This window comes from Solenopsis invicta, chromosome 2 (assembly GCF_016802725.1).
Source record: "Solenopsis invicta isolate M01_SB chromosome 2, UNIL_Sinv_3.0, whole genome shotgun sequence".
Taxonomy (NCBI): Eukaryota; Metazoa; Arthropoda; class Insecta; order Hymenoptera; family Formicidae; genus Solenopsis; species Solenopsis invicta.
The window spans coordinates 4962659-4986573 of NC_052665.1; the positions used below are offsets into that span (position 1 = coordinate 4962659).

A 23915-nucleotide genomic window follows, 5' to 3' on the forward strand; every position below is an offset into this window, starting at 1 on the left:
AGATCGTTGAACGTATCAGAAATGCAGTCAAAAATGATTGATCCTACAGCAGACGCGATGATAGACGCGAAGTTACCTGTAGAAATTGTGCAGTTACCTTCTGTGCAGAAACGGAAATTGCATTCCGCGACTCGGCCATAATTAGAAGAATTAGGATCGTTAGCTTTTCGCCAGCCATGTATCTCCGACTCGGTACCAGCGAGGCACTCACTTTGTTATCATCACGTCGTTGAGCGACGAGGCTGAGCCGCCATGAAGAAACATTAAAGGGGACCTCTCAAGGAATATCGCCCGGCCAAGTAAATCTTCTTTGGACGACGACGCGTCGCCGGAATTTTGTCCGATCGGGATACTCGCGCGATACGGGCAAAATTCCGGCCGTGAACGAACGGCGAGGCGGCGTGACCCATAAACACGCGTGTGCAAAGCGATACGCTTCACGCCGCGCGAACAAAGATCGCGCGCGAGTGCGATGTCACTCGTGTTAAGCACCGGGTGAAGAGAGTTTACCGTGTAGCCACCTGCCGAATGGTCGTTCGCCACCGATGGGCTTCTCGATAACGCGGTATTCATTCTCTTCGACTTCGGTCACGCACGGATTCATGCGAATGTGTGAGAGGAAAAAAGCGTCCGAACTTCCACATACATATAATATCAATAACAAAACGTTTCCGAAAAAATTGCAAATAAAAGTTTAAAGGTTAAAATGTATTTTTATAAAATATATTTTTCTTTGTCAGATGAAAACATCGTAGCGATGTTTTTTAAACGGAATCACAATGTGTATCTATTTTCTTTTACATATTCATAATTTGACAACTTCTTTTCATCCTGCTCATATAAAAAGTATTAAAGCGAAGTCATAAAAAAAATCAGTGCTTCCGAGTAAATCTTCCGCATTTTATTGTGACGTAAAATAAAACTCAAATAAAAAGTTCTAAGGAGGAAATACGATGCATGTAATAAATTCTTAAGCGCACGCGTTTTTTACGACATACTTTTCATCGACATTTTTTTAATGAGATTGCAATACTTTTTCACATAATTAATAATAACTCTTCGTTCAAAAATATTGATAAATAAAGATAAAAAAAATTATAAAATATTTAATATTACATTCTGATACATTTTGACACGAAATGCGAAAATATTCAACGATATTATTTTTATGCATAGCGTAATGACCTGTTGATAAAAAACACATTATTTGAAGAAAAAAAACAAATGTAATTTGCAACAAGTACTTCCGTATTTATTTTAAATGCAATGGTGCGTAACCTTTTTTTTATATCTATTAACTCATACTTCATTTTATTATGTACATAAAAACTTTAAAGCTATGTAATTTAATAATGAATATTTCACACATTTTATTTCATATATTATATCGAAATGTGTTAGAATGAAATATATTGAAATTACTGATTTCTTCATAATTTTGGTTTAACACTGTCGCGTGATTGAGGAAAAAATACTTTGTAAAATGTAAATCATCTAAAAATATATAATTTTATTAAAAAAAAATACATATATCAGTGACGTTTATATATATCTCAATCTAAAAAATATAAAATAAATGTTTTAAATGCTGTAAAAAATGTGCTGCGCGCATTATACATATTTCACCTTATAACTTTATTCTATACGTATTTTAAAAATACGCTTCATGTTTTTGTATATTTGATGGTTTTGATATTTTTATACGTGTAGATGTATGTACATATGTATTGTATATGGGCATGCGTGACGTGCCTGGTAAATAATCGAAAAGAATTTTAATGGTACCGTTTGCTCGAGTAGCGATCGATTACAAAAATATCTGGCATTAAAGATATTGCGAATTTATATTGTACCGAAGAGATGAGGCGCTTGTCAAATAATAAAACTCCGTCCTCTCTCATGCAAGTGCGTGACAGTTGAACAGATCGCGACGGACGTGTCACCCTTAAGGTCACTGGAGTGAGAACAAAGAAGCTGTTACATTTGGTCAGTTTTCAATTTCGGTGTCTCTTTTGTCTCCCAAGTGACACATTCTAGGTCCGAGACATATTGTCGCGCGTGACATAAGAAGAGAGTCTCTCCGCTATCCTTAATGGGACGAAACGCGTCTTCGTCGTCCCTCATTTTTCGCGTCCGACCGCGCATTATTTTTGCAACTAGGAAAAGTCTGATTGCAAAGGGAAATCGCGGCACGAAGAATTTTGCAGCGCAATCTCGTAATTAATTTCTGCGGGAAATTCAAGCGAATCCGGGAGGATGATAGTTTATTAGAATATCGTGAAGTATGACGTTTAATCAGATTCTCGTCGTAAGGTAGCTAATTTTAAACTGTTGAGGGAATTGAAATGTGGTGCAGTAAATCTCTGGGATAGCGGACTCCGCTGCTTACGTATAGTCAAGTGTGCGAGCGCCAGACACCATAGCGATAGCTGTACCGTAACGCAGTTATGCAATAAACAATGGAGCACGCGTTTATTATATCACACACGTGCAACACACGTGCGATACGGTCGGTTATCGTTACGCTAATGCGGAATGATGTTGCGCGGCGTTAGAGAACCGTAATTTTGCGCGTTTGCCGGCGCAACGAGTCGCATAATGTGTAAAGCGAACGGCGATTCTTCGCTGGCCGCTCCTTTGTCTTCCTCGCTCTCAGAAACAAGAGAGAGAAAGAGAGAAAGAGAGAATTCCCTTCCGTTTTTGGTGGCCGTCGCCGTTTCCGGTCGCGCGACTTTGATAACGCCGTCGTCGTTTCATACCGAAGGACGGCCCGGCCCGGCCCCGCGACCCTACGACCTCGATCGAAGGGAAATGCAAAAGTCACGTGAAAAGAAGTCGAAGGCACGTATTTCGTATCTCCGATGATGCTGCGAGATCGACGTGCCTAGAAAGGAAATTCGAGCGCGAGCTCCGAGACGCGAAAGTGTCATCTGAATTCCTTACCTGTCTGAAGCAGCTTATCGACAATATCGCCGCGTTCGCTCGCGTGCGAACGCGTCTATATAATATTAACGCGATCTTAAGGCGAACGGGAAATTTTTACAATTCGCGGCGCGAGATTAAACGTCGGTGCCCGCCGCCGTAACGGCATCGAAAATCGAAAAAGTTCGAAATCTCTCTCCGCGTCCGTCGTTTCGCTGCGCTTAAGAGTGACCTTTTATTCAGGCTCCGGTAATACCCGAGTCTTTATCGAGTGGTTTTATATTTCGTTGACCGGCCGGGTATGAGAAACGACGGCCATTCTATATAAAGCTACGGATAAACTTCGTAGGCGATGCCGCTTCTTTTATTCGTTAATAACGCGCGCGCGGCATCGTCGCGTAGGCTGCGGGCGCATTGAACCGTAAAAACCGTCGCATCGGTGAAACATCCCGCTCCCTTGCACAATTACACAATACGAAGCGCGTTTGCGTATGTACCCGTCTCTCTCTCTCTCTCTCTCTCTGTGTGTGTGTGTATGTGTGTATATATCAAACATACGCTCGCGTAACCGATCCATCTTTCATCCGCGTCACCGGCGTTATCACTGCAGCGGAGATACAGGGCAAGTTTCGCAGCAAGCTTTTCCGACGCGGAAAATACTTGATATTCACGACACGCTCCGGGTAGTTATCGCGAGACCGGAGTTCGCTACGGTAACGTCGCCCCCGAAGGGTCACTTCGTGCTAATGCGAAACGCACGGCGCTTTCCTCTCTTTCGTTACTTGACGATCCAGAGATAATTACGAGAAATGGAAGGAAATTTATTTCATTGGCATTGCCGATAACGTAAAAGTAAGTTCTTCTGCCATTTACGGCGTGGCGCGTCGAAAGACGTTCGAAAATTATAGTAAACTATTCGCGATCGAATGGGCTCGAAAATACTGACGATGAAGATCTCCTCGGCGGCCAATTGTGCGCCGATCTATTCTGGGGCCGCGAGGTATTGAGGCTTCTCTCGAAACTCTTTGAAAAGAGTCATTTCTGTAGACGAAGCAATGAGCGAATTCTTGTGAAACTTTTCTTTCGTTCCCATTAAAGTTGACCGCGATGAGCCAGTCTATTCTCGCTGCGATAATAAGTAATTTTCTCGTTAATGGCATCACATCGAGTGTCTTTCTTCATTCTCTTCGAGTTATTATTAAATCGAAGGCGCGAGGAGAAGCGAATAGACGGCGAGCCCTGGATAAAATTAATATCGCGTTAATGCGATAGTGCGTGCCAAGGCATGCGCAAAATCGTTGGCGGAAACGCGCGGCCTTCGTTACATCGTTAAAACGAGATTCTATATCGCGCTGTCCACTCGCGAGGGCGGATAGCCGCTTTGCCGCTTTCTGAGCGCGACGCTAGACTAGCTTAAGCTAACCGCACAGACGATGTATCGTGGAGACACACCGTTAGTAAGATGCATGACCGCACGCGCACGCTCTTGCAAAAGCTGGGAAACACTATGTGTGAGTGTGTGTGTGTGTATGCATATGTATAAGTCCTGGGTCCTCAGCTCGTGGCACCGGGTGTGAAATCTCCGCGCAATAGATAAATAGACAAAGGGAAGAATGGCAGATTAATATGCGAAATTATAGTACAACTTGATGGTATTAATAATTTGGATATAAAGTGACAAGGATATTAAATACTTTAATATTTGGAAAACTAAAATCCGAACGAGTAACTAAAAAATTAAAAAATAGATTTTTTTGAGAGATAACAAGATAATTCTCGTAACAAATCTTAATTATATCTCACGTGTAATAACGTGCAACATTATGATATAATACAGTAGGATAAATAATTTCAATGTAAAGTGACCAAAATATCCATATTTGAAAAGCTAAAACTCGAACAAGTAATTAATAGTAAGAGATCTTTTTTTTTTTCAAGATGCTAAGACAATTCTGAATCTAGACGAGTCATTGAAAGTAACAGAGATGTTCTTTTAAGAAGTAACAAGATAATTCTCGTAACAAACCTTAATACAGTTAGATCTGATAACGTTTCGCGTCTAATATCTGTTTGGCGCACACAAGCACACATGCGCGAGCGTGCAATCGTGTACGTGTAAATTGTACGTGCATGAATACGGATTGCAAGCGCGGCGGACAAGAGGCGCGCGTTTCCAAATGGATGTGCCGAACGGAGGGCCGTACGCATAATGCATTTGCATCTATATAACGAGATCCGTGCACGGGGGGTTGGGTTATCTCGAAGAACTTTGGCACCTGAAACACGAGACGCCGGGACGTGCTTTCCTCCGGCCCCAAATTGAGACGAACGAGAAGCAGCATGTACGCCGTGTAACACAAGGTACATTCATTCGTATCAGAGACGGGAAATCCGACTGGTATAGTGCCGCGGAGTCTTGAGAAATCTTTTGGACTTCCGGTAGCTGGGAAAGAGAGAAAAAGAGAGAGAGAGAGAGAGAGAGAAAGAGAGAGATCCTAGAATTCTCGATCTTAGTTAGGAATTCTCAAATAAGAATATCCACTTTAACCAAGTCTTAACGGATTAATGCTATCCGCTCTCTTATTTCGCGCGGAGAGTAAAGGTAGAAACTTTCCTTGTTAGCTCTCAACGACAGATACCCCCGGCCAAAAATCTTTAACATTTCTTCTACCTGCCCGGGAGGGTGAATCGGACGAAGGTAATTACTACTTAGTTACCCTTTTATCCTGGGAGTACACAAGTCCCCGTAGAAATATGCAGGAGATAATCGCTTTTAGTTGCGCAGGCAACGAGCTTAAAACAAATACGCCCCGCGCCGAAAGCGGCAAGAAAGACCGAGGACAGAGGCAGGGACGCGACGCGAGGCGACGCGTCGACACGGCATTACGTTAAGTGGATTAAAAAGTTGCGCATGGAGAATGGAATTAATTAGCACGCGATGCAACCCGATTCTATCCGGCACGTCCTCGCACGTCCTGATATAAACACAGTTAATTAACCAGCCTTCAATCTCCGTCTTTCGGGGGGAGGGGGGGGGGGACAGTAACGTCGCAACGACCGTAGCGTAATTATCCGTGGCACCGTGCGCGTTCGCGGATTAATAATCGAAAGCCGGGTTAAAGCGGTTCGGGCAACGTCTGTTCTGGTTCTTCGAGGCGATCGGGCTCCGGGATTGACTTTGACCGAGAAGTTTGCCCGTTCCGAATATCATCGTAGATATTATCCCGTGCGGAAGCGAGACGCGCGCGCGCGTATCCGAGGGATTACCCGTCATCCGTGAACGACGACCGTGTCGAGCTATAAGCGCGCGGAGAATCCCGCGCCCCTATAATCCCCCGGTCGAAAGATAAAATTTGTTTACCGGCGAGCTCTCGCCGCTCGGCTAAGCTTTTGTATGACCGACCACCACCGTCTACCGTCCCCGTAGCGTACGTGTGTCACACACGACCGGACTGGATACCATGGTCTTCTCGCTCTCTCGCTCGGAATTAATAGCCGAATGTCCGAGCACAATGAGACTTTCTCGGAGGCGCTCGGGGGAATCCCGATAACACGGGGATGCTTCATCCCGCGGAGGAAATAGCACAACCCCTCTGCGCGCGAACACACGATGTTACGGTCCGGACTTAAGTTATTTATAGACTTCGAGAGACACACGACGCGCCACGCCGGCCGTTCACCAACGTTTTCCTCTCCGTTTTCCTGGCATCTTCGACCTGTCCCGCGGAAACATTACGGTACGGCGGATTCCAGCGTGCTGCGCGCGCGCGCGCGCGCGCGCGCCTACTAGCGCAGCGGAATGCGAGCCGTTAATCCTCATCGCTGAATTTCGTTGCATGTGCAACGCCCGTTTGGAATCCATACCGCGAAGCATTAGCCATATTTTTCAATCGTTAAAGTACGTCGTAAATAAAGAAATGTAAGAGATAAATAAACGGGATAATATTACTGAAAGATAAATTGGAGGATGTACGTATATGTTCGCGCGTATTATTAGGTCATTTACGAAATAAGATAGTATGAGCGTCTCGCGACTTTCAATGAAAATGGAACTCTTAATGGTGTTAGGGAACTATTTCAGCAACAGTCTGGAATCGTGTTATCGATAACAACGGAGGCTACTGAATAACACTTCAAAGTATCATGATATTAGCTTTTGTTACACCAGAAATACCGAAAATAAAGTCCTACCTTGTTTCTTGAATTATCTAATGTTAACCCTTGGCAGAAGAGCCCGTCTTTCATTGTTTACACGGAAAAAAGTCTAGTATCAAATCAACAATTTATTGTTTCATATATAAGCAAGAATATAGAACCTTCTTGGAAAAATTTATAATCTTAAACAGATATAATTTGCTTACATGAAGAGAAAAAATTTTTTCGTGTAAGAAAATTGTGTCTGTTTAAGATTACAAATTCTTTTAAAAAGATTTTCTATTCTTGCTTATACATGAAACAATGAATTGTTGATTTAATAATAAATTTTTTCTGTGTAGACGGTTGTGTTAAAAAAATTCTAGTATACTCTTTTAATATTTAGAAATACAATTGTACAATGATCCGAAATGTTTTTATCAAGCGTTTTTGATAGTTTTAATTTCTAAATTCATTTTTATAAACCGGACAACGCAGTTGGTGCTCGACTTGGTCTTCCGTCGAAATAATACGCTGAAATTTACGTTTAAACGAATTTCATATTTGAAGAGAAATTTTTGCCAACATGGATAATTTGCAGGGACTACAGTCGCATGAGAAAATCATGAGCGTTCATAGACCGCCGTTCTCTCCCCGTCGTAAAAGCGTACTAAGAAATTTACGTTGCTCCTGCGCGGCGTCTTCGCGTCGTCCTCCGCGGAAACGTCGAAAAATTTCATGGACAAAACTTTCAGACATGTCGACACGCGACGGAAAGGTACGGAGATATTTCGCCGGACGTCGGACATTCCCATGCGAGGAACGAAATAAAGGAGGAGATGGCCCTCGGCCATCGTGTCCCGGTCCGAATGACGCATGGCATCGTTCGGGACTGGCACGAAGCGATCGGAACAGCGCCCCGGGCGAACGATGCCGCGACTGACCGATAAGATCCGATCGAATGGAAACCCTTTCGTACCAACCCTGTCCTTTCTCCCCTTCTATTACCTTTCCGTCCGCTCGGCGATTCCTCTCGCCAATTCTCCGCTCTCTCGTTCGGATGCAGTTTCCGCAGATTCTATCCGCCCTCACTCGAGCTTGCCACCCTCGTTATTAGCTGCGTCTATACAAAGCACAATGCTCGCGCGCAACTGTGCGACCTGACGCTTCGAACGGATTGAAGAATTACTGCGATCTCTGATGGATTAATCAAAGTGCTTTATCGCGCTGAAGAATTCGCGAATAAGAGTAAATCGTAGACCAGAGCGGAAGGCGCGTATCGGGAAATTATCAATTATAAATGGCGATTGGAATTATATTAATTTCACCGGCGACGTGTGATATTTATATACTCAGTACGCTATTTTCACGTCATTAGAATTTATATCCATAGATGTAGGTTACTACCTCAATTGATAGCAATCGGCAGTAAAAGTCTGCTTGAGATAAATATTTGAAATAATAAGATTTCAAAATAATAAATTGCAAACTAATTTATATTTTTAAATGCAATTTTCATTCAGATTCAATTAAAATGTCATTCTTCACTTGAAAATGTGTAACTGTATTAAGTTGCTTTTATTTGTCCATTAATTGGTTCCATTTTTTTTTATTTGATTCGTGCAGTGATTGAAATTTGCCTAGATTGAATTTTTTTATGATACAAAAATAATATGTCGGGAAGCAACAAAATGAAAATAGCATTTATATTCAAAAAGTAATTTAAATTGTTAATTTTAAGGATGTAGAGGACATTTCTCAAAACATTAAAAAAAAATTAAGAAAGAACTACGGATTGTTTTATATTGCGTTTGAAAGTAGTAAAACAAAATTTAGCGGCAATTTTCTATCTGGATAAAAAGTTCTTTTTATGAGAAGTAGACATGTGCTCTAATAAAAATATAATTAACAACAAAATCTGAATTTTTTTTTTAATTTAAATACATTAAATATTCAAGACGATTTACGTGAAGTTTTATTACGATGGAGAGATCGGTAAATTCTGTAAAATATAACAAAATATATTTATTTACAAAATAACTAAACGGATAATCACAATAAAACTTTGTATAAATAATCTTGAATACTTAATGTACCAGCGCCACGGCTCCGTATACGTATCGATTATTAAAAATAAACCGTGTCTCATTTTGTTGCTTCGTCGAAAATCGATGAAGCAACTCGCTTTTCCGAGTCGTCGACGTCCCGGTCCCCTCCGTCGCGTCTAATTTCGCGCGAGGCTCGATCTTCACGTCGAAGAAAACCGGAGAGAGCGGCAGCTTCGGCGGAGAGACACGGCGTAAATTTCCGTCCTGCAACCGACAGGCCGAGGATATTTAATCGCGGAGGTGAGAGGTGACGAAGCGCGTCCGGGACCCGTGGTAATTTCGTCGTGGGGCGTGCATTTTTCTTTCGTTGTCGTCGTCGTCGTCATCGTCCCCTCGTGCGCTAGCTGTCGTTTAACGGCGCGTGGACGACAGGTGGACGCGGTGGAACGGTACCGCAGAAAGATGGAAAGAGAGAAATGGGAACGGAAGCGAAATTTCCACGAAAGTAAGCGAAACCCGTCCAGCTCGAACATTCTCCCCCTTTCCTCTCCTATCGCGGACACGGCAGAAACGAAGGGGTCGAGGGACAAAGAAGGGAAAGGCAAGGGGCAAAGAACGAAGAATTGGTACCCGGGCGTGACGGATAACGAGGACGTTAATCACATGTTATCACTCGTTCGTGAAGGAAGACGAAAGGAGACGGCGACGCGCCGACGTCGTCGTACAGAGAAAGGAAGGGTGGGTGCACGCGTATTTGCGACACTCCTCGCATAACTTTCCACCCTTTCATCACGACACGTATTAATACATAAGATTATGTAAATTCCAAACCTATTAAAATTTCAAAATTTGAGAATATTCATGCTTTTATTCCCAAGTGAACAAACGATATGATATGTGATGCGAAAGATGTTAGAAACTTTGGTAGATTTGATTAGAATCCTAGATGCGAATCACTCGACATATGACGTGTCTTCGAAGATTATTTTTTGTAATTAAATAATTGATTACATTGTATAAATGCACATATGCAAAACAGAAAATAATTAAGAACATATCGATCGTACAGTCTCTTAAAAGTAAATAAAATTTAGAAATGTGTTAATATTAACACAAACAAGATTATAATTTTATTTAATAATATATTTTTATTTACTCTACTCGTTGTTAAAAATTATTAAATTATTTCTTACAACGTTAGGAAAAATTTCAATTTTTTGTGTTAGTACTTTGAGTATTCAAAATGATTTATACAAAATTTTCTTGTGATTGTCTAATGTTACTTTGCAAATAAATATATTTTATTTTACAAAGCTAATCTCTGCATCGCAATAAAACTTTAATATAAAAACATAAATTATTTTGAATATTTAAAGTACTTAAATAAAAAAATTCAGATTTTCTTCATTATTAATTATATTTTCATTAGAGCACGTGTCTCCTGCTTATTAAAATAACTTTTTATCCAGATAAAAAACTGCCATCAAATTTTTTCTACCACTTTCAAATGCAACGTAAAACAATCTGTAACTTTTTCATAATTCTCTTAATGTTTTGAGAAATGTCCTATACATCCTTAAGATATGGCGATCTCAAGCATCAAAGATACAGTTTCGCATCGTAAAAATATCTCAAGCAATTCTCGAGCCAATTTATGGCGTGACGGCGTCACCGAGTACAAAGCAAAGATTAAAATTCAAATAAGGAATACGGCGACCAAGAAGCTCCTATTATTATATTATACGTACAATTGAACCTCTATTATCGCGAAAGAAAGAAGAAAGAGAGCGAGCGTGAGCTTCGAAGCGTAGGATAGCGAACGCGTTCCGCTGTCGAGGACGACGGCAGGAATGAAAAAAGGAGGAAGGGACAAGGGATGAAAAGTAATGGCGCGACGAGACTCGCGGCGCCGTTATGGTGGAGACGCCAGACGGCGGATGTATTATACTTACGGCACGTACACACAACGCGAGGCTTCCGTTTCTCGCGAGATACGTACGTTTTGCGAATAGATACTGTGTGGCGCAGAAATTACGGCGAATCGACCGGCGTGGAAATTAAAGCCGGAACCACTCGCCCCGAGCGATAACAGAGAAAAAGAGAAAGAGAGAGAGAGAGAGAGAGAGAGAGAGAGAGAGACACCAAAAAGCGACCCGATTACAAAAATTAATTTCGTGCTCCTTTGTTCGCGCGGGTAGCGCAAAAATCATGGAATTCCCGGCGGAATATTGCTTGTAAGTTACGATGGAACACGGAACATTAATCATAGACCCGTTCTCTTATTTTTGCCGGACGAACGGAATCCGTACGGAGACCCGTCGGGTGAAGTCGGAACACCGCTATCGTATTAGAAACATATCAAAACGTTTTCTCGGCGGGCGGCGCGCCGCCGTGCCGCGCCGTTCATGGCAATTCATTTGTCCAGTTAGTTTGGAAACGCAAACGGTTACTCGCTGGTATCGAGTTTACGTGTAAGCGATACGTATTACGAGTCTTGGATTCGTTCGCGATGCTTCCGCAACTCTCCCGCGAACGTCATAGTCGATATCGGATATAAGAGTCACGGTGAGACCCGGTAATTAAGAAGTTAAAGGAGCTGTTCGGGTATCCCCAAACGAGTTTACGGGGGACGTCCGTTCAACAAAAATACCGGCGCGGGATGAAGCAGCGAGAACTCGGGGGCTTCTTCGTTGAAAGAGAGTAGGTGAGTTGTGCGCGAGCAAGTTCTTCGACCACCTCTTCAAACTTGCCGAGAAATCCTTCTTACTTTCATCATTAATACGAGCTGCGTCGATCTAATTTCTAGGTGGCTTATGTACACGAGAGCGAGAACCGTTATCGGAAACGCTGTTCCGCGCACCGTGCGGCTTCAACGACGCTTGCGGTATGTATTTTCAGTCATCGAAAACGTCGTTTGCGATAACGAGTCCTGCAAGCTGAAGCACTTAACGCAAACAAGAAAATTAAAAGGCCGTGAGAGAGGGAGAGAAGTGTCTCGTGTGAAATGCTCGCTACAAAATTTATTTCAGGTTTATCAAGGGAATTTGCGGTGGATAATCTGCGAAATCCGATATCATTAATCGAGAATCGATAGCACAGCGCTATCAAATGGAAGCTCAAGCACGCCAAACTCGAAAGAATAGCAAAAAAAAGATAGCGAACGCTCTTCCATCCCGGTTGATGATTTAAACGACGCTCTGCGAATGGAAAAGGGGATAAAAGAGAGCGAGCTGGGGGTTGAGAGAGAAGGGCGACGAGAACCTCTTTATTTCCTTTATCGCGGCACACGAGAGGTACATGAGAGGGTTACATTCGACAAGTTACTGTATGTACAGTGCAAGCAACTCTCGACTGATTTGTACGCATATGGCAGACTCTTCCGTAATCCCCCTTTCTCCCCGGCCCTTCCTCAACGCGCCGGGAAAAACGTGATCCGCGGGTCCGATTTTTCGTTCGCCGAGCGATGTGTATTTTTCAAAAGCCGGGCGCGTTTAAAGGACACGGGGATTGCTCACGGTGAATACAGAGATCGGAATTACGTTGCTTTTGATCACCGACGATACAGCCTCCAGATTTAGATGCGCGTCTCGCCTATATTTAAATATCTCCGATACCACTCGTCGTTTTATCTAACTGCCTTTTAAATCAATTCGTTAGACATCCAGAAGCTGACGCAGATATACGCGCCGAGAGAAAAAGTTTCTTCCGATCAAATCATTTCCTCTTTGATTTAAATAAATATTGGTTAAAACAATTTTTTTTTAAACTTGGGAAATATTTTTTTAATCAAGGAAATAATGTTCAAAAATATAATTTATTTGAAAATAAAAAATTTTTTTCGGAATAGTTACTGCCGATTTAATAAAGATCATCAATTATTGCCTTTTCTTTTTTTTAAATAGTAGGAAAACTATTTCAATATAATTATATTAGCGATTTCTTTTTAAATTATGTAAACCTTTTCCGTAAATTATCAAACGCGATACAGAGTTCTAAAAAAAATCTTTTTTTTTTTTACGGAAATGATTGATTCCTTACGTCGAAAATAACGAGGTACTCCACTGTAGATATCTATATTGAATAGACGTTCGACAATGCAAAGAGAACGAGTAATCGACAATAGGGCGAAATAATAATAGAGCGACGTGATCGAAGTCGTAATTAAAGTCTAATGCTATCAAGAACCTTCAACTTGAAATGAATTGTTGCTGAACACGCGACGTGATCGATCATCCGCGATGCATTACCGAATAAAAGGCCCCATCGTGCTATCGTAGAATCCGCAACAAGCTAAGCGGCGCGATCCGTTCGTATTTTCATGTCAGGCTGCGCATACTGCTTTGAATAGCAAGTATTTCGCGGAAGGTACGAGTCTTATTCTTATAGCTCTCTCTCTTTCTTTTTGTCGAGAGAAGTATACATACAGCCATTATACTGAAAGAGGTATGCTGTCCTTAGCATATTCCGTTTTAGCATCTAATTTTCCCCACTTTTTGCGTAGATTTTATTACAACGTGGTGGGAATCACGAGACATCCATTAGCAAAATTAATGGTTAGAAAAATAATATTGAAAACTATTTGTTAAACATATAATACGGATCGCACTGGAAAATAGAAGCATAGAGAATATTATACGTATAAAAAAAGTATACATATATTTATTTATATATAAATATTTCCTTTGATTATTTACGTATAATATTTTAATCCCTTTTTGGGACATTCGGACTCCTTTTGCAGCTTTTATGTGTAAAGTTCGTAAAAGGAATCTGAATAAACTCTGAAGAAAAGGGTAGTCTTCTCTTGCAATTTTCCAGTTCTCCATCAAAATTTGTACTAAATTTTCACGAAGAGAAATCTCGTGAAATTGAAATAAACTGTCTATTGACACTCGCAGCGAATTAGTGCCAAACTCATCAGTCCGGACTGGTCCCGAGGACGATGCAAACAGAGTGCCCGTCGTGTAGTATATACCGGGTGTGACTCACCTCGAATGTAGAGCGCAGCCGCGCTGCACCGTGATGTAACTCGACGCTGGTGGTGGCGGTGGGGGTGTGAGGTACGTCGCCGGTGGTAGTTCATGTCTGTGGGGATGGTTGTGATGATGGTTATGAGAATGGCTCAGAGAACCTCGCAGAGCCCCAGGCAGATGGCGATGTGGCGTTGACTGCTCGCTGGAAACATCAACGAGAAAAAGACGTTGGTCAAGGGAATCGATAATGGTACTCTCGCGCGGTTATTCTTTTCCCACCGGGTATGTACCGGGTACAGATGAGGTCGTACCAATGGTCGATCGTGCAGAAAAGCGTCTACAGTCGGTAATTTCCAGCACAAGATAAGAGCCGCCAAAGTGGCGTGCAGTTTCGTGCAGATATAATTAATAAAGGGTCGCATTATTCATTTATGTAAATCGTTTCAGAATTCTTTGCATAAATTAGAATAACTTTCTTTTGAAATATCAAAACGTGGTAGATAAAATTGTGACGTTTGCGATTTTCGGTGCAGAAAATATCCCATTTCGTTTAAATTTATTTATATTAAAAAACGATATGGATTACCTCATTGTGCAAAAAATAGACACAAACATTCGGTTTGTCCTCTTTTTGTAATAAATTATTTACAACAGTATGCGCGCGGGATAAAAATTCTCTTAAATCTCGCGATCCTACAAATTTCATGTAATAGTAAAACATTTAAAATCTCACTTCTTGAATTACTTAATATTTAAATAAATAATATTTACAACCACCGTTGCTCGTTATCTTTTTTGTCGGACCGCAACATTGGATTTGCTACACATGTTCTTCTAGTAATCAATTTAAAGAGTTCTAATTCTTATCCAATCGATAAAGCATTATCGGATCAAATACGTATTTTAAATCCTTTTCGCAGCACCGTTAATGTTTATTTTAGCGATAGCGTCACGGATCTTTCTGTATATTTCAATACTTATCAGTTACCGAGCAATATCAGCTAGCTGAGTTCTAAAGATAAGAAACATTTTTCGTTAGTAATGAGAGGAAAAAAATACGAATTTATAAAAAAAAGAAGTATTCGATACATGTTCTACCTTAAAAGTTACACCTAATTTAATTCTGAAAAAATACATTTTATGAAAACAATTATTTTAGACAATTATTCAAACGTTTCACAAGAACATTTTAACTTTTTTAAATATAATGCAACGAATTTTTCTATATTTTTTTAATGATATCGGTATTTTAAAAAATGAGAAATAAAATCATACATTTATTATGTTATAAATGTATGTAATAATAACGCCCTTCTTTAATAATTCCACTTACAAAAATATTAGGATAAGATTATGTAAAGTTTATGAGATCTTATATTTATTTTATATTTTATATCGGAATATATGCCAGAATAAAATGTAAAATAATTCATAAAATACTTATTTTTCAAAGGTTTTACTTTTTTCTAAAATAATAAGAAAAAATAAATTGATTAACGTGAAAAAATACAAAACTGTAATTTCACACGCGATTACACGTGTTTCGTTTATATTAATCTTTTATTTTGTATGTACAAAATATTAGATTACAATTATCATCAAATGGATATTTACGTAAAAATATATCAAAATAAAATATAAAATATTTGTTAACCTATTGATTTTTTTATAAGCTTAACTGAATATTTTTATATGAAGAATGACGACTAAGGGAATCGTATTACATAATAACAAAAAAATCGTAAAATTTGATTTAAAAAATATCGATGAGATTAACATCATGAAAAAGCGCAAACAAAAATTTGTTGTCCTTTCTAAAATTGCGACATTTATGCGACTGAGCAATCTTTTCATAAAATTCGCTTTATCAAAATTATTAAATTTTGTCTTTTAATACAGTGAAACAATTTGTTTTTTGGATCGTGAATGTAAATTAACATTCTTCATTGTATTTATGTTTCTTTTATATATTGTATTTGTTTTTTTTTTTTATGTATATTAAGTGACTATTCAATCTGAAAATGTTTTCATATATAAATAGAAAATGTATGCAAACTCTTTTTTTCAATGTAGAATTTTTGGGTTTCGATTTGTTTTCCCACCTGCCAGTAATTACATGCAGTGGGACGGTCGTTACATCCGGTTACGAAGCACCATCGCACCTGGGCCCCCTTTATTCAGAAATTCTGTGGTAGGGGTTGTATGCACAATATAGGCGAGCGTCTCTTTCCTTCGCTATTTGTTTGAGACATTTCCATATTTGTCCATACATTTTGATGTTTACGAGCGAAAACGTTAGTCTACTAATTAACGATTAGTTAATTTGCTCCTTGACTGGAAAAGGTGTAAATATCTCTTGCAAACGCATTATGCAAATGTAGTATGTAATAGAAATATTGATTATTGATCGTAGATACAAGTGGACGTAGTAAACAGTGTGGATTCTTCCACATCGCTATTTCGATCATTCGATTTGCATCATTCAATCTGAATTTTCGATAAGAACAAAAAACAAGCTGCAAAAAAGATTTTAATTTTATCAGACTGGAATAAGCGTAATTAATTATGTAACATTGCTAACAGATCAATAAAGTTTATCGTAGTAGCACCTGAAATCCCCAACGTGAAACCGAAAATGTCAAAAGGAGCGAGTGAGGTTTTCTTGACAAATGTCGGAGTTCTTATCTGCCACGACAGAAAACGGAAGGAAAGATTAGTTCTCGCTCTCTGTCGTGCCGCTATCATTTAGTCGGCCAATAAAAACGGCCATGAAAAACCTTATGTCCGGTGATGTATAATGGACGCAATGGTTTTCACGCGAAACGCTCCAACAACCTCGGTTAGAGCGTCATTCGTCTAACGGGGCGATTAAAAATTTTCTCGTAAAACCGAAAGGCGAAACTTCGCTGATGAGTTCGATGAGTTTTTAATAGACGATAATGATTCTATGAGGCGGAACTTTGATCGCATACCATCGACCAAAGTGTATGTTCTAACACGCCGGTAATGAAGCCGGGAGCATAAAGTTCTAAGAATAGCGATGCTTGGGACAAGATGAAGACTGACGTGCGTTTCGCGAAAGAGAGTAATTAAACGTCGCGTCGACGCCGTTATCATGCGTGTATCTACATGCGTGTAACAGTGAATCGCTGAGTAATTAGGTGAAACAAGAATAAACATGTATGACTAATTCAACGGTACGCGGGAGGTGTGTAACCTTCTCGTTTTAAATTGTTTGAACAACGGAATTTGATGCGATCGCAAAAATATGCTTTTTGCGTCTGCTTTAGAATTAAAACGCCATTCCCTTTTTTTCACATGCAAAAACAAGACTATTTTTACGAATTTTTTAATTAAAAACTATGCGACGGATCGATTTCAAATTGTGTACGCTTGTTCTATGCATCTTCAACAATGAGTAAAATAAAAATTATTTAAAAAATATTAATGAGTTAAAAAAATACAAAATAATGAACAAAGCACTTCTGAAAAAACGTGATAGTGTGATTCGGATAATCCGCAATAAAAAATTCAAGTTGTTAAAATTCATCATTTTATTTATCAAAGGTAAATGAGTAAAAAATGAACTTTGAATTTTACGCAAAAATTGTAAATTGACAAAATAGCGTCGGTTTAAGTTAACATTGCGTATTTTCAAAAATTGTCAAAGTTTTTTTTTAAATTCGGGTACTTTGAAGATTCATTCTTTTTAGATAGACATGTACTAAAAACAAATGCCAAAGTAGAAGTTAATCAATTTTTTAAATGCATGCAGAAAAAACAATTTTGGGAAAAACGCATTTAATGTTTCAGATGTGATTATTTTATACACAACTATTGTTTTGCACGTTGTCGAAGATACATAAAATAAACGTACAAAATTTAAATTCATCCGTCGCCACGTCGCATAGTTTTTACTTTAAAAAGTAGTCTTGTTTTCGCGTGGGAAAAGAAAGGGAAAGGCCCCTTAAGTGAATGTGCACTTTCGACGACAATTAAATTAATACATCCGCCAATTATATCGAAACTCGTAAAGTTACCCAGACATTGATATCTATTTAAATGATTTATACAAATTTATGACATACACTTGCAATTTAGATTTTTTGAAGCAATCGTGTTTAAGAACTTCAGCTAGGACTTTATTCTATAATTTATGAAACTTAAATAAAAATAAGCGGATCAATACGAGCTAGTATAAACGAAGTATCTGCGTAATGATACAGTACCACTGTGTTGTAAACAGCGGAGTATTTCAATCTTTACTCAGATCCTCTCCAATTAAAGTAAAGTACCGTTGTGTGAATGGCGGAACGTTTCAGCGTTTATTCGATTTCTCTTCAACGAAGTTGAAAAATATCGGTTTTAGCACTTTGTTTAAAAGAGGAATTAAAACAAAAGGATTAAAAGAGAACAAATGAAAAAAAAGGGACAAATTAAGAAAAAAAAATTGAAACGTTTGTAACATCTAACGACGCTGCGTCACCACACAAATATTTGATTCGTATTATCCAGCTTATCATTATTCAGATTTTCCTAAGAGCGCACCAACAAATCCTCATTTTATTTATGCATAAAATTTGCATTTCCTCCTGTTTACTATAGCTTAGACAGGCTGATATCGATAATCTTGGACCTAGTCCCGGTTGGATTCTCGGGCACACGAAATTTTCGCAAGAGATTAAGGTTGAAGCAAGAATTCGTTAAATCCGAACTGCCGGGCGAAGAACAAGAGCTTGGATCGACACGGAGGGCTTAAAAATGCAAGTCCTAAATCCGCCGCGAAATCCACCCTGTGTTCGCGTAATTCGAGAACCGTCGCGTCGTGCGAGGGTTCCTGAAAGGGTTCGGCGGACGAATGTTTAACGAGAAGTCACGGAAAAACGTGAGGAGCGTCGTCCTTGTGTATCCGCGCAATTCGCCCGATGCAGCGCGCTCGTACGATAAGTTATGCGAGCCGGGCGAAAAAAGAAGGGCAAACGAGAGCAGAGCCGCGGGTCGAGACAGGAGGGAAGATTGTGAAGTATTTCTGCGCGTATGAATGTTTCAAAGTGGCGGCAAAGACACGCTTTATTCCAGGCCGCAGAGCGTGCGTCTCGAACTTTACATTTTACGGCCGAAAAATTACGACTCACGTTCTCTGCAAATATTCCGTAAAAAAAAAAAGAGGGAATGTGTGCAGAGCGCGCGCAATGTAAGACGCAAATCAAGAGACGAGAAAAAAAGAGACAGAGAGAGACTGCGGAACGTCAAACTTTGTTTCTCTTTCTCTCTTTTTTTTTTTTACAATCGTGCAGTTATAAACGCGAGTTGATCGTGAGACGTTAAGTTCCGCGTTCAGAGGGTTGTATTCTGCGCAAATGCGTGAAGACTTTCACGTGCACGTTACGTTTAATTACATTTAACGTAATATACTGTGGTTTAATGAAACCTGAAATCAATATTTCTTGCAATATTTTTTTGCCAAATTGTTACATTGTGTGCATCTTTATAAATATATTAAACTGCAAAGGATGAATTGTGCTCTTAACGAGATTGCTCTAGAATTATATAGTTGATTGTTATTCTTTTTTTTATTAAAAATATTGACGTCAGAGAGTCGCGAGAAGGAGGATTTATTCGAGTTCGAAAATATTGCGAAAACATAAAAAAAAAACGTTAAATTGTTTACTTCCGATATTGCGGTGATCCCGTCTTTTGTAAAACCATTCGCATGATCGACACATGATCTTCTCAGAATCGATTTCTTTCACATCAGTAAAATTCTTTAAGTCGCAGCGATTCAGGAGCTCGCAAAGCTTTGGAAGATCGAAAGACGTTCGTGAATAAAAAAAATCCGACAATGATACCTGCCACGTTTCGATAACTTTGAAAATCTGCGACTTTCCAACAAAAACATTTTTTTCATTAAATTATTACTACTTCTCGATTGATTAATTGACATTTTACTAATTTTTTATTACTACTCGTATTTTTAATATGTAATATGTTAATTTTGAATAAAATAATTTCATCTAATTATTCTATATAAAACAGAACATGTTATGTGCAACATATAATATAAAAAAATATTTTATACACACACGAAATAATTAAAGTTCAAAAACTCGTATTTTTAATATGTAATATGTTAATTTTTAATAAAATAATTCTATCTCATTGTTCTATATAAAATAGAATATGTTATGTGCAACATATAATATAAAATAATATTTTATACACACACAAAATAATTAAAGTTAAGCTATGACGCGTTTAAAAGCGCAAAATACATTTTATACCACTTCGTTTTTCAGCAATTCAAATTTTGACATAGAAGAGGTTGAGAATCGCTTTTCTTAAATAAGTCTCTATCCTTTTAGATTACAGCTGCCATTGTGAAAAAAAGAAACAAGGCGTAATAAACTAAGATTTAAGATGCGTTGTCGGAGGGATTCATTCTTGGTTTTATCTCGTGATAGCAATAGCAATAATATCTTAAGAGAAACAAAGATAGACAGAAAGAGAGAGAAAAGGGAGATTCAATCTTGAGGAAATTTACTTTACTCTTTCCTCGCTATCATTGACGATAAGACCATACTCGGTTCGTATTAAGTGATCGCCAGCAAGTCGTAACCGCCATTCTAACGCACAACTTTTGCATCGAGAAATGACCATGCAACGGAAAAAACCAAGGCGAGGTAGCAAGGGAAAAGTATGATAATCGGAAGCTGACGGCGAGGTATCGACATCGATGCGGGCATTGGCTTCCACGGCAGATGCTGCCTGACTGGAAATTACCGTCCTCACGCCGGCCAGGAGGTGGCCCTAACAGGTCTCCCCGATGTTGAACGCCTTTCCAATCGAAACGATGTCATACAAATAGTTTCCCCCTTCCGATCCCCGCGCGAACGTGTTTCGCCCACAATGCCGATTACACTTACGACATTTAGATAAAGTTTATCTATCGCAGTTAACGAGCCTGCGGAGAATTAATGTGTCTTAATGGGCCGGATAAAAAAAAATTTTTTTTTTAGACAATAAACGTTTTTTAATTTTATGAATTTTCCTCTTAAATTTTATCGCTTTAATTTTAGTATATATTACATGTTGACGCGCCATACATGTGTCTAACCGTTGCGATAAATTTATATTTATCTTGTCAATATTGATAGCGTATTTGTGTAATTAGGCTGATGAAGACTGAGTTAAATCGAAACGTTCCCAATTTAAACATCGTTGATTAAAATATATGCGACATCCTTAAAAAGCTCATCTATGACCTTTTCTTATAATTATTTTACAAAGGAAAATAAGGATGTATAAAAAATCTACCTGCGGGTCCAATATCTGTTAAGGTACGACGAAATGCAATTTGGAGTAAGTTTAAGAGAGAGTGCATTGTGGGGGGTAAACGACGATTTTTAGAGACGAGTATCGAGGGATGCAATTCGTTGCAGCATCACGAGTCATTTCGCTCGCATGCAGCGAGCATCATGTGCTCGCTGTTAGGTTAGAAACCCCGCTTCGAAAACGTAGCATTCCAACTTTAGACAGGGAGACATTCTATACTTGACCTTAATGGCGCCGCTCCAATGCGCCGTCCTCGCAACGGTGGTCTCGAATAGACCCTACGCGTTTCTCCTCTCTCTCTCTCTGTCTCCCGTGTATTTTTAATTGAGTTCCCCCAGTGCGTTTTCATTTTCGGATAACTCGAATCTTACGGACGTAAGTCGTGAAAGCGGTCTCTATAGATAATTAAATCGCAACCGAAAGTTAATCTACGCGCGTCCTTCTGTTTTCCTTTCATTCATGTTAATACAGATTAGCCGTGGCCGTATCGACGTGCCGCAATCTCGATACCCACGTTCACTATTAACGTCCGACACTCTAATCGGGATAGCCCGTACACCGTGGGTGGTGGAACTCGCGCTATTGTCGCGGAAGAATGGCCCGCCAGGTTCACGCGCGCGTCTTCGGGTGTTCCACGTCGCGAATACAGTTCGAAATGAGAAATTCTTTCCGCAGGACGCATCACGCCCGCGTCACGGAAACGCATCAGAGCGAACTTTTCACGCGGCGCCGCCGTGCGCGCGAGCGTGCGTTAAATATGCAGCGCGTAAACCGATTATCGCTGCAGCGAATAATCTTGCGCGCGGAATTGTTTCCGACGCAATAATCGCCCCATGCAAACGAGTTCGTCCGACGTCGTTTACATTTCACAGGCATACTCGATGGCGAACCGAAGCCGCCGATGAAATTAAGTTTTATTTAATTCAGCGGAACGGGATTGATTGGTTGCGCCGCATCATTTTTTCACTCCGGGAAACAAAGCGCGGAGCACCTGCCTCGATATATTCGCGTTACAAAGCCGGCTAATCGGATAAAAATAATTTACACGGATAAGCGGCGTTCTAACGTTGAGAGTCATCGCTTTGGTTTTTTTCTTAATGCCGAAATTGAAATCGCGTAATAATGAAAATCCCGATATTACGAGGAGTTACCCTCTGTCGCACCGGTTTATCCAACGTGAAAATTAAAATTGCGCAGTAATTCAAATTCCAATGTTAAAAACGATTGCCTGCCGTGATTTCTTTTTTCTTTTTTTTTTTTTTCAACGCGGCTCACTCACGTAACTTCGTTTTTCGATCGATAAAACATGCCGTTTACTCCAAACTGTTTAATCCCCTCGTACACTAAAAGGTTTCCCCCCCGCGGTGGTCGCGGTCGCCGCAGCGAATCCGTACGAGTACGAAATGCCGAGCGAAATACCTGGATACGTTGTTGCTCTTGAAGCTGACCATTACTTCGCTCGCCAGCGTCGGCTATCACGGTGGTCGCTGGAGCACGCTAGAAGTTAGACCGCATTACACTTGGCTGCTCTCGCATGCACGCACACACACACACACACACACACACATACGTGCACACACGCACGCACACACCACACTTACACACATGCACGCGATTCTACCGGAAGGCGTCGGCGCAGGAAAAGAAGGAACGACGCTCGCGGCCACGTGTACGGAACGCTCGCAAGAAGCAACACGCATCCTTCCAGCGCCGCGTTTCCGGGCGAACTGATGAGCAGCCACGCTCCGCAGCCGCTCTGCCCCCACTTCCCGTCGCGCCTCGACCCTTTCCCGTCGTCCCGTCTTTCATCCGCCGCCGACAAGCGACGACGACGTCGCGTCGTCGCGCGTCGTGTCCCTAGCTCTTACGGGCGCGTGTAACCCTCGCTGGGCTATACCTGTTCCAGGTGCCATCTTACAAGATTTGAAATAATAAATATACGTTACGTAAGCCCCAATGCGTGAACGAGATAAACTATATCGAGATAAACTAGACAATTATTCGTTGAAATTAGTACACTGACAAGAGAGAAAAAATAGTGGTGGCAACTATAGCTTCGTTCACAGAATTATAATATATAGTTAAGTAAACTACATTATAGTTATCGCAACTAAATTAATGGTTGCTAAGAGAACTAATAAAAAATAATTATAATATTACTATATTATATAATTATTATATTTAATATGCTATATTATATAGAGAAATAAATCCTAAAAAAATAAATTTTTGAAATTGCGTCGAGTAAGTAGCGCTTTTATCGAAGTCCTGTCGTTATTGACAGGTAAATTATCTCTTCCCTTTTCTCGGAACATAGTAATTAAATTCGATATCAATTTAATTACCGTAATATTGAACCATTTAAAATTTATATGGTCGAAATCTGAGAGATCGGTACACCGAGAAAAAAAAAGTTATTAACTAAACTAAATTTTTCAAAATAGTAGAGAGAGATATTTTCACCGTTGCTGTATCAATACAAATTGAACAAGAATGCCTTCTACGG

At 39.8% G+C, this 23915-nt stretch overlaps 1 protein-coding gene across 14 annotated transcripts in view; it reads right to left on the reverse strand.

The window, feature by feature from the left end:
• The window catches only part of LOC105199142, a 168539-nt gene that overhangs the window by 82557 nt on the left and 62067 nt on the right, over positions 1–23915 (reverse strand). For 11 of the 14 annotated variants that reach the window (XR_005574203.1, XM_039446226.1, XM_039446227.1 and 8 more), the window contains one exon: positions 14094–14279. Coding sequence is in view for 8 of the 14 variants with exons in the window: in XM_039446213.1 (XP_039302147.1) it covers positions 14094–14279 (186 nt within the window). In the remaining 6 variants the exon portion in view is untranslated. Of the gene's footprint in view, positions 1–14093; positions 14280–22828; positions 23147–23915 lie in introns of those variants that run through there. The other 3 variants (XM_039446217.1, XM_039446215.1, XM_039446216.1) reach the window with 3 other exon arrangements.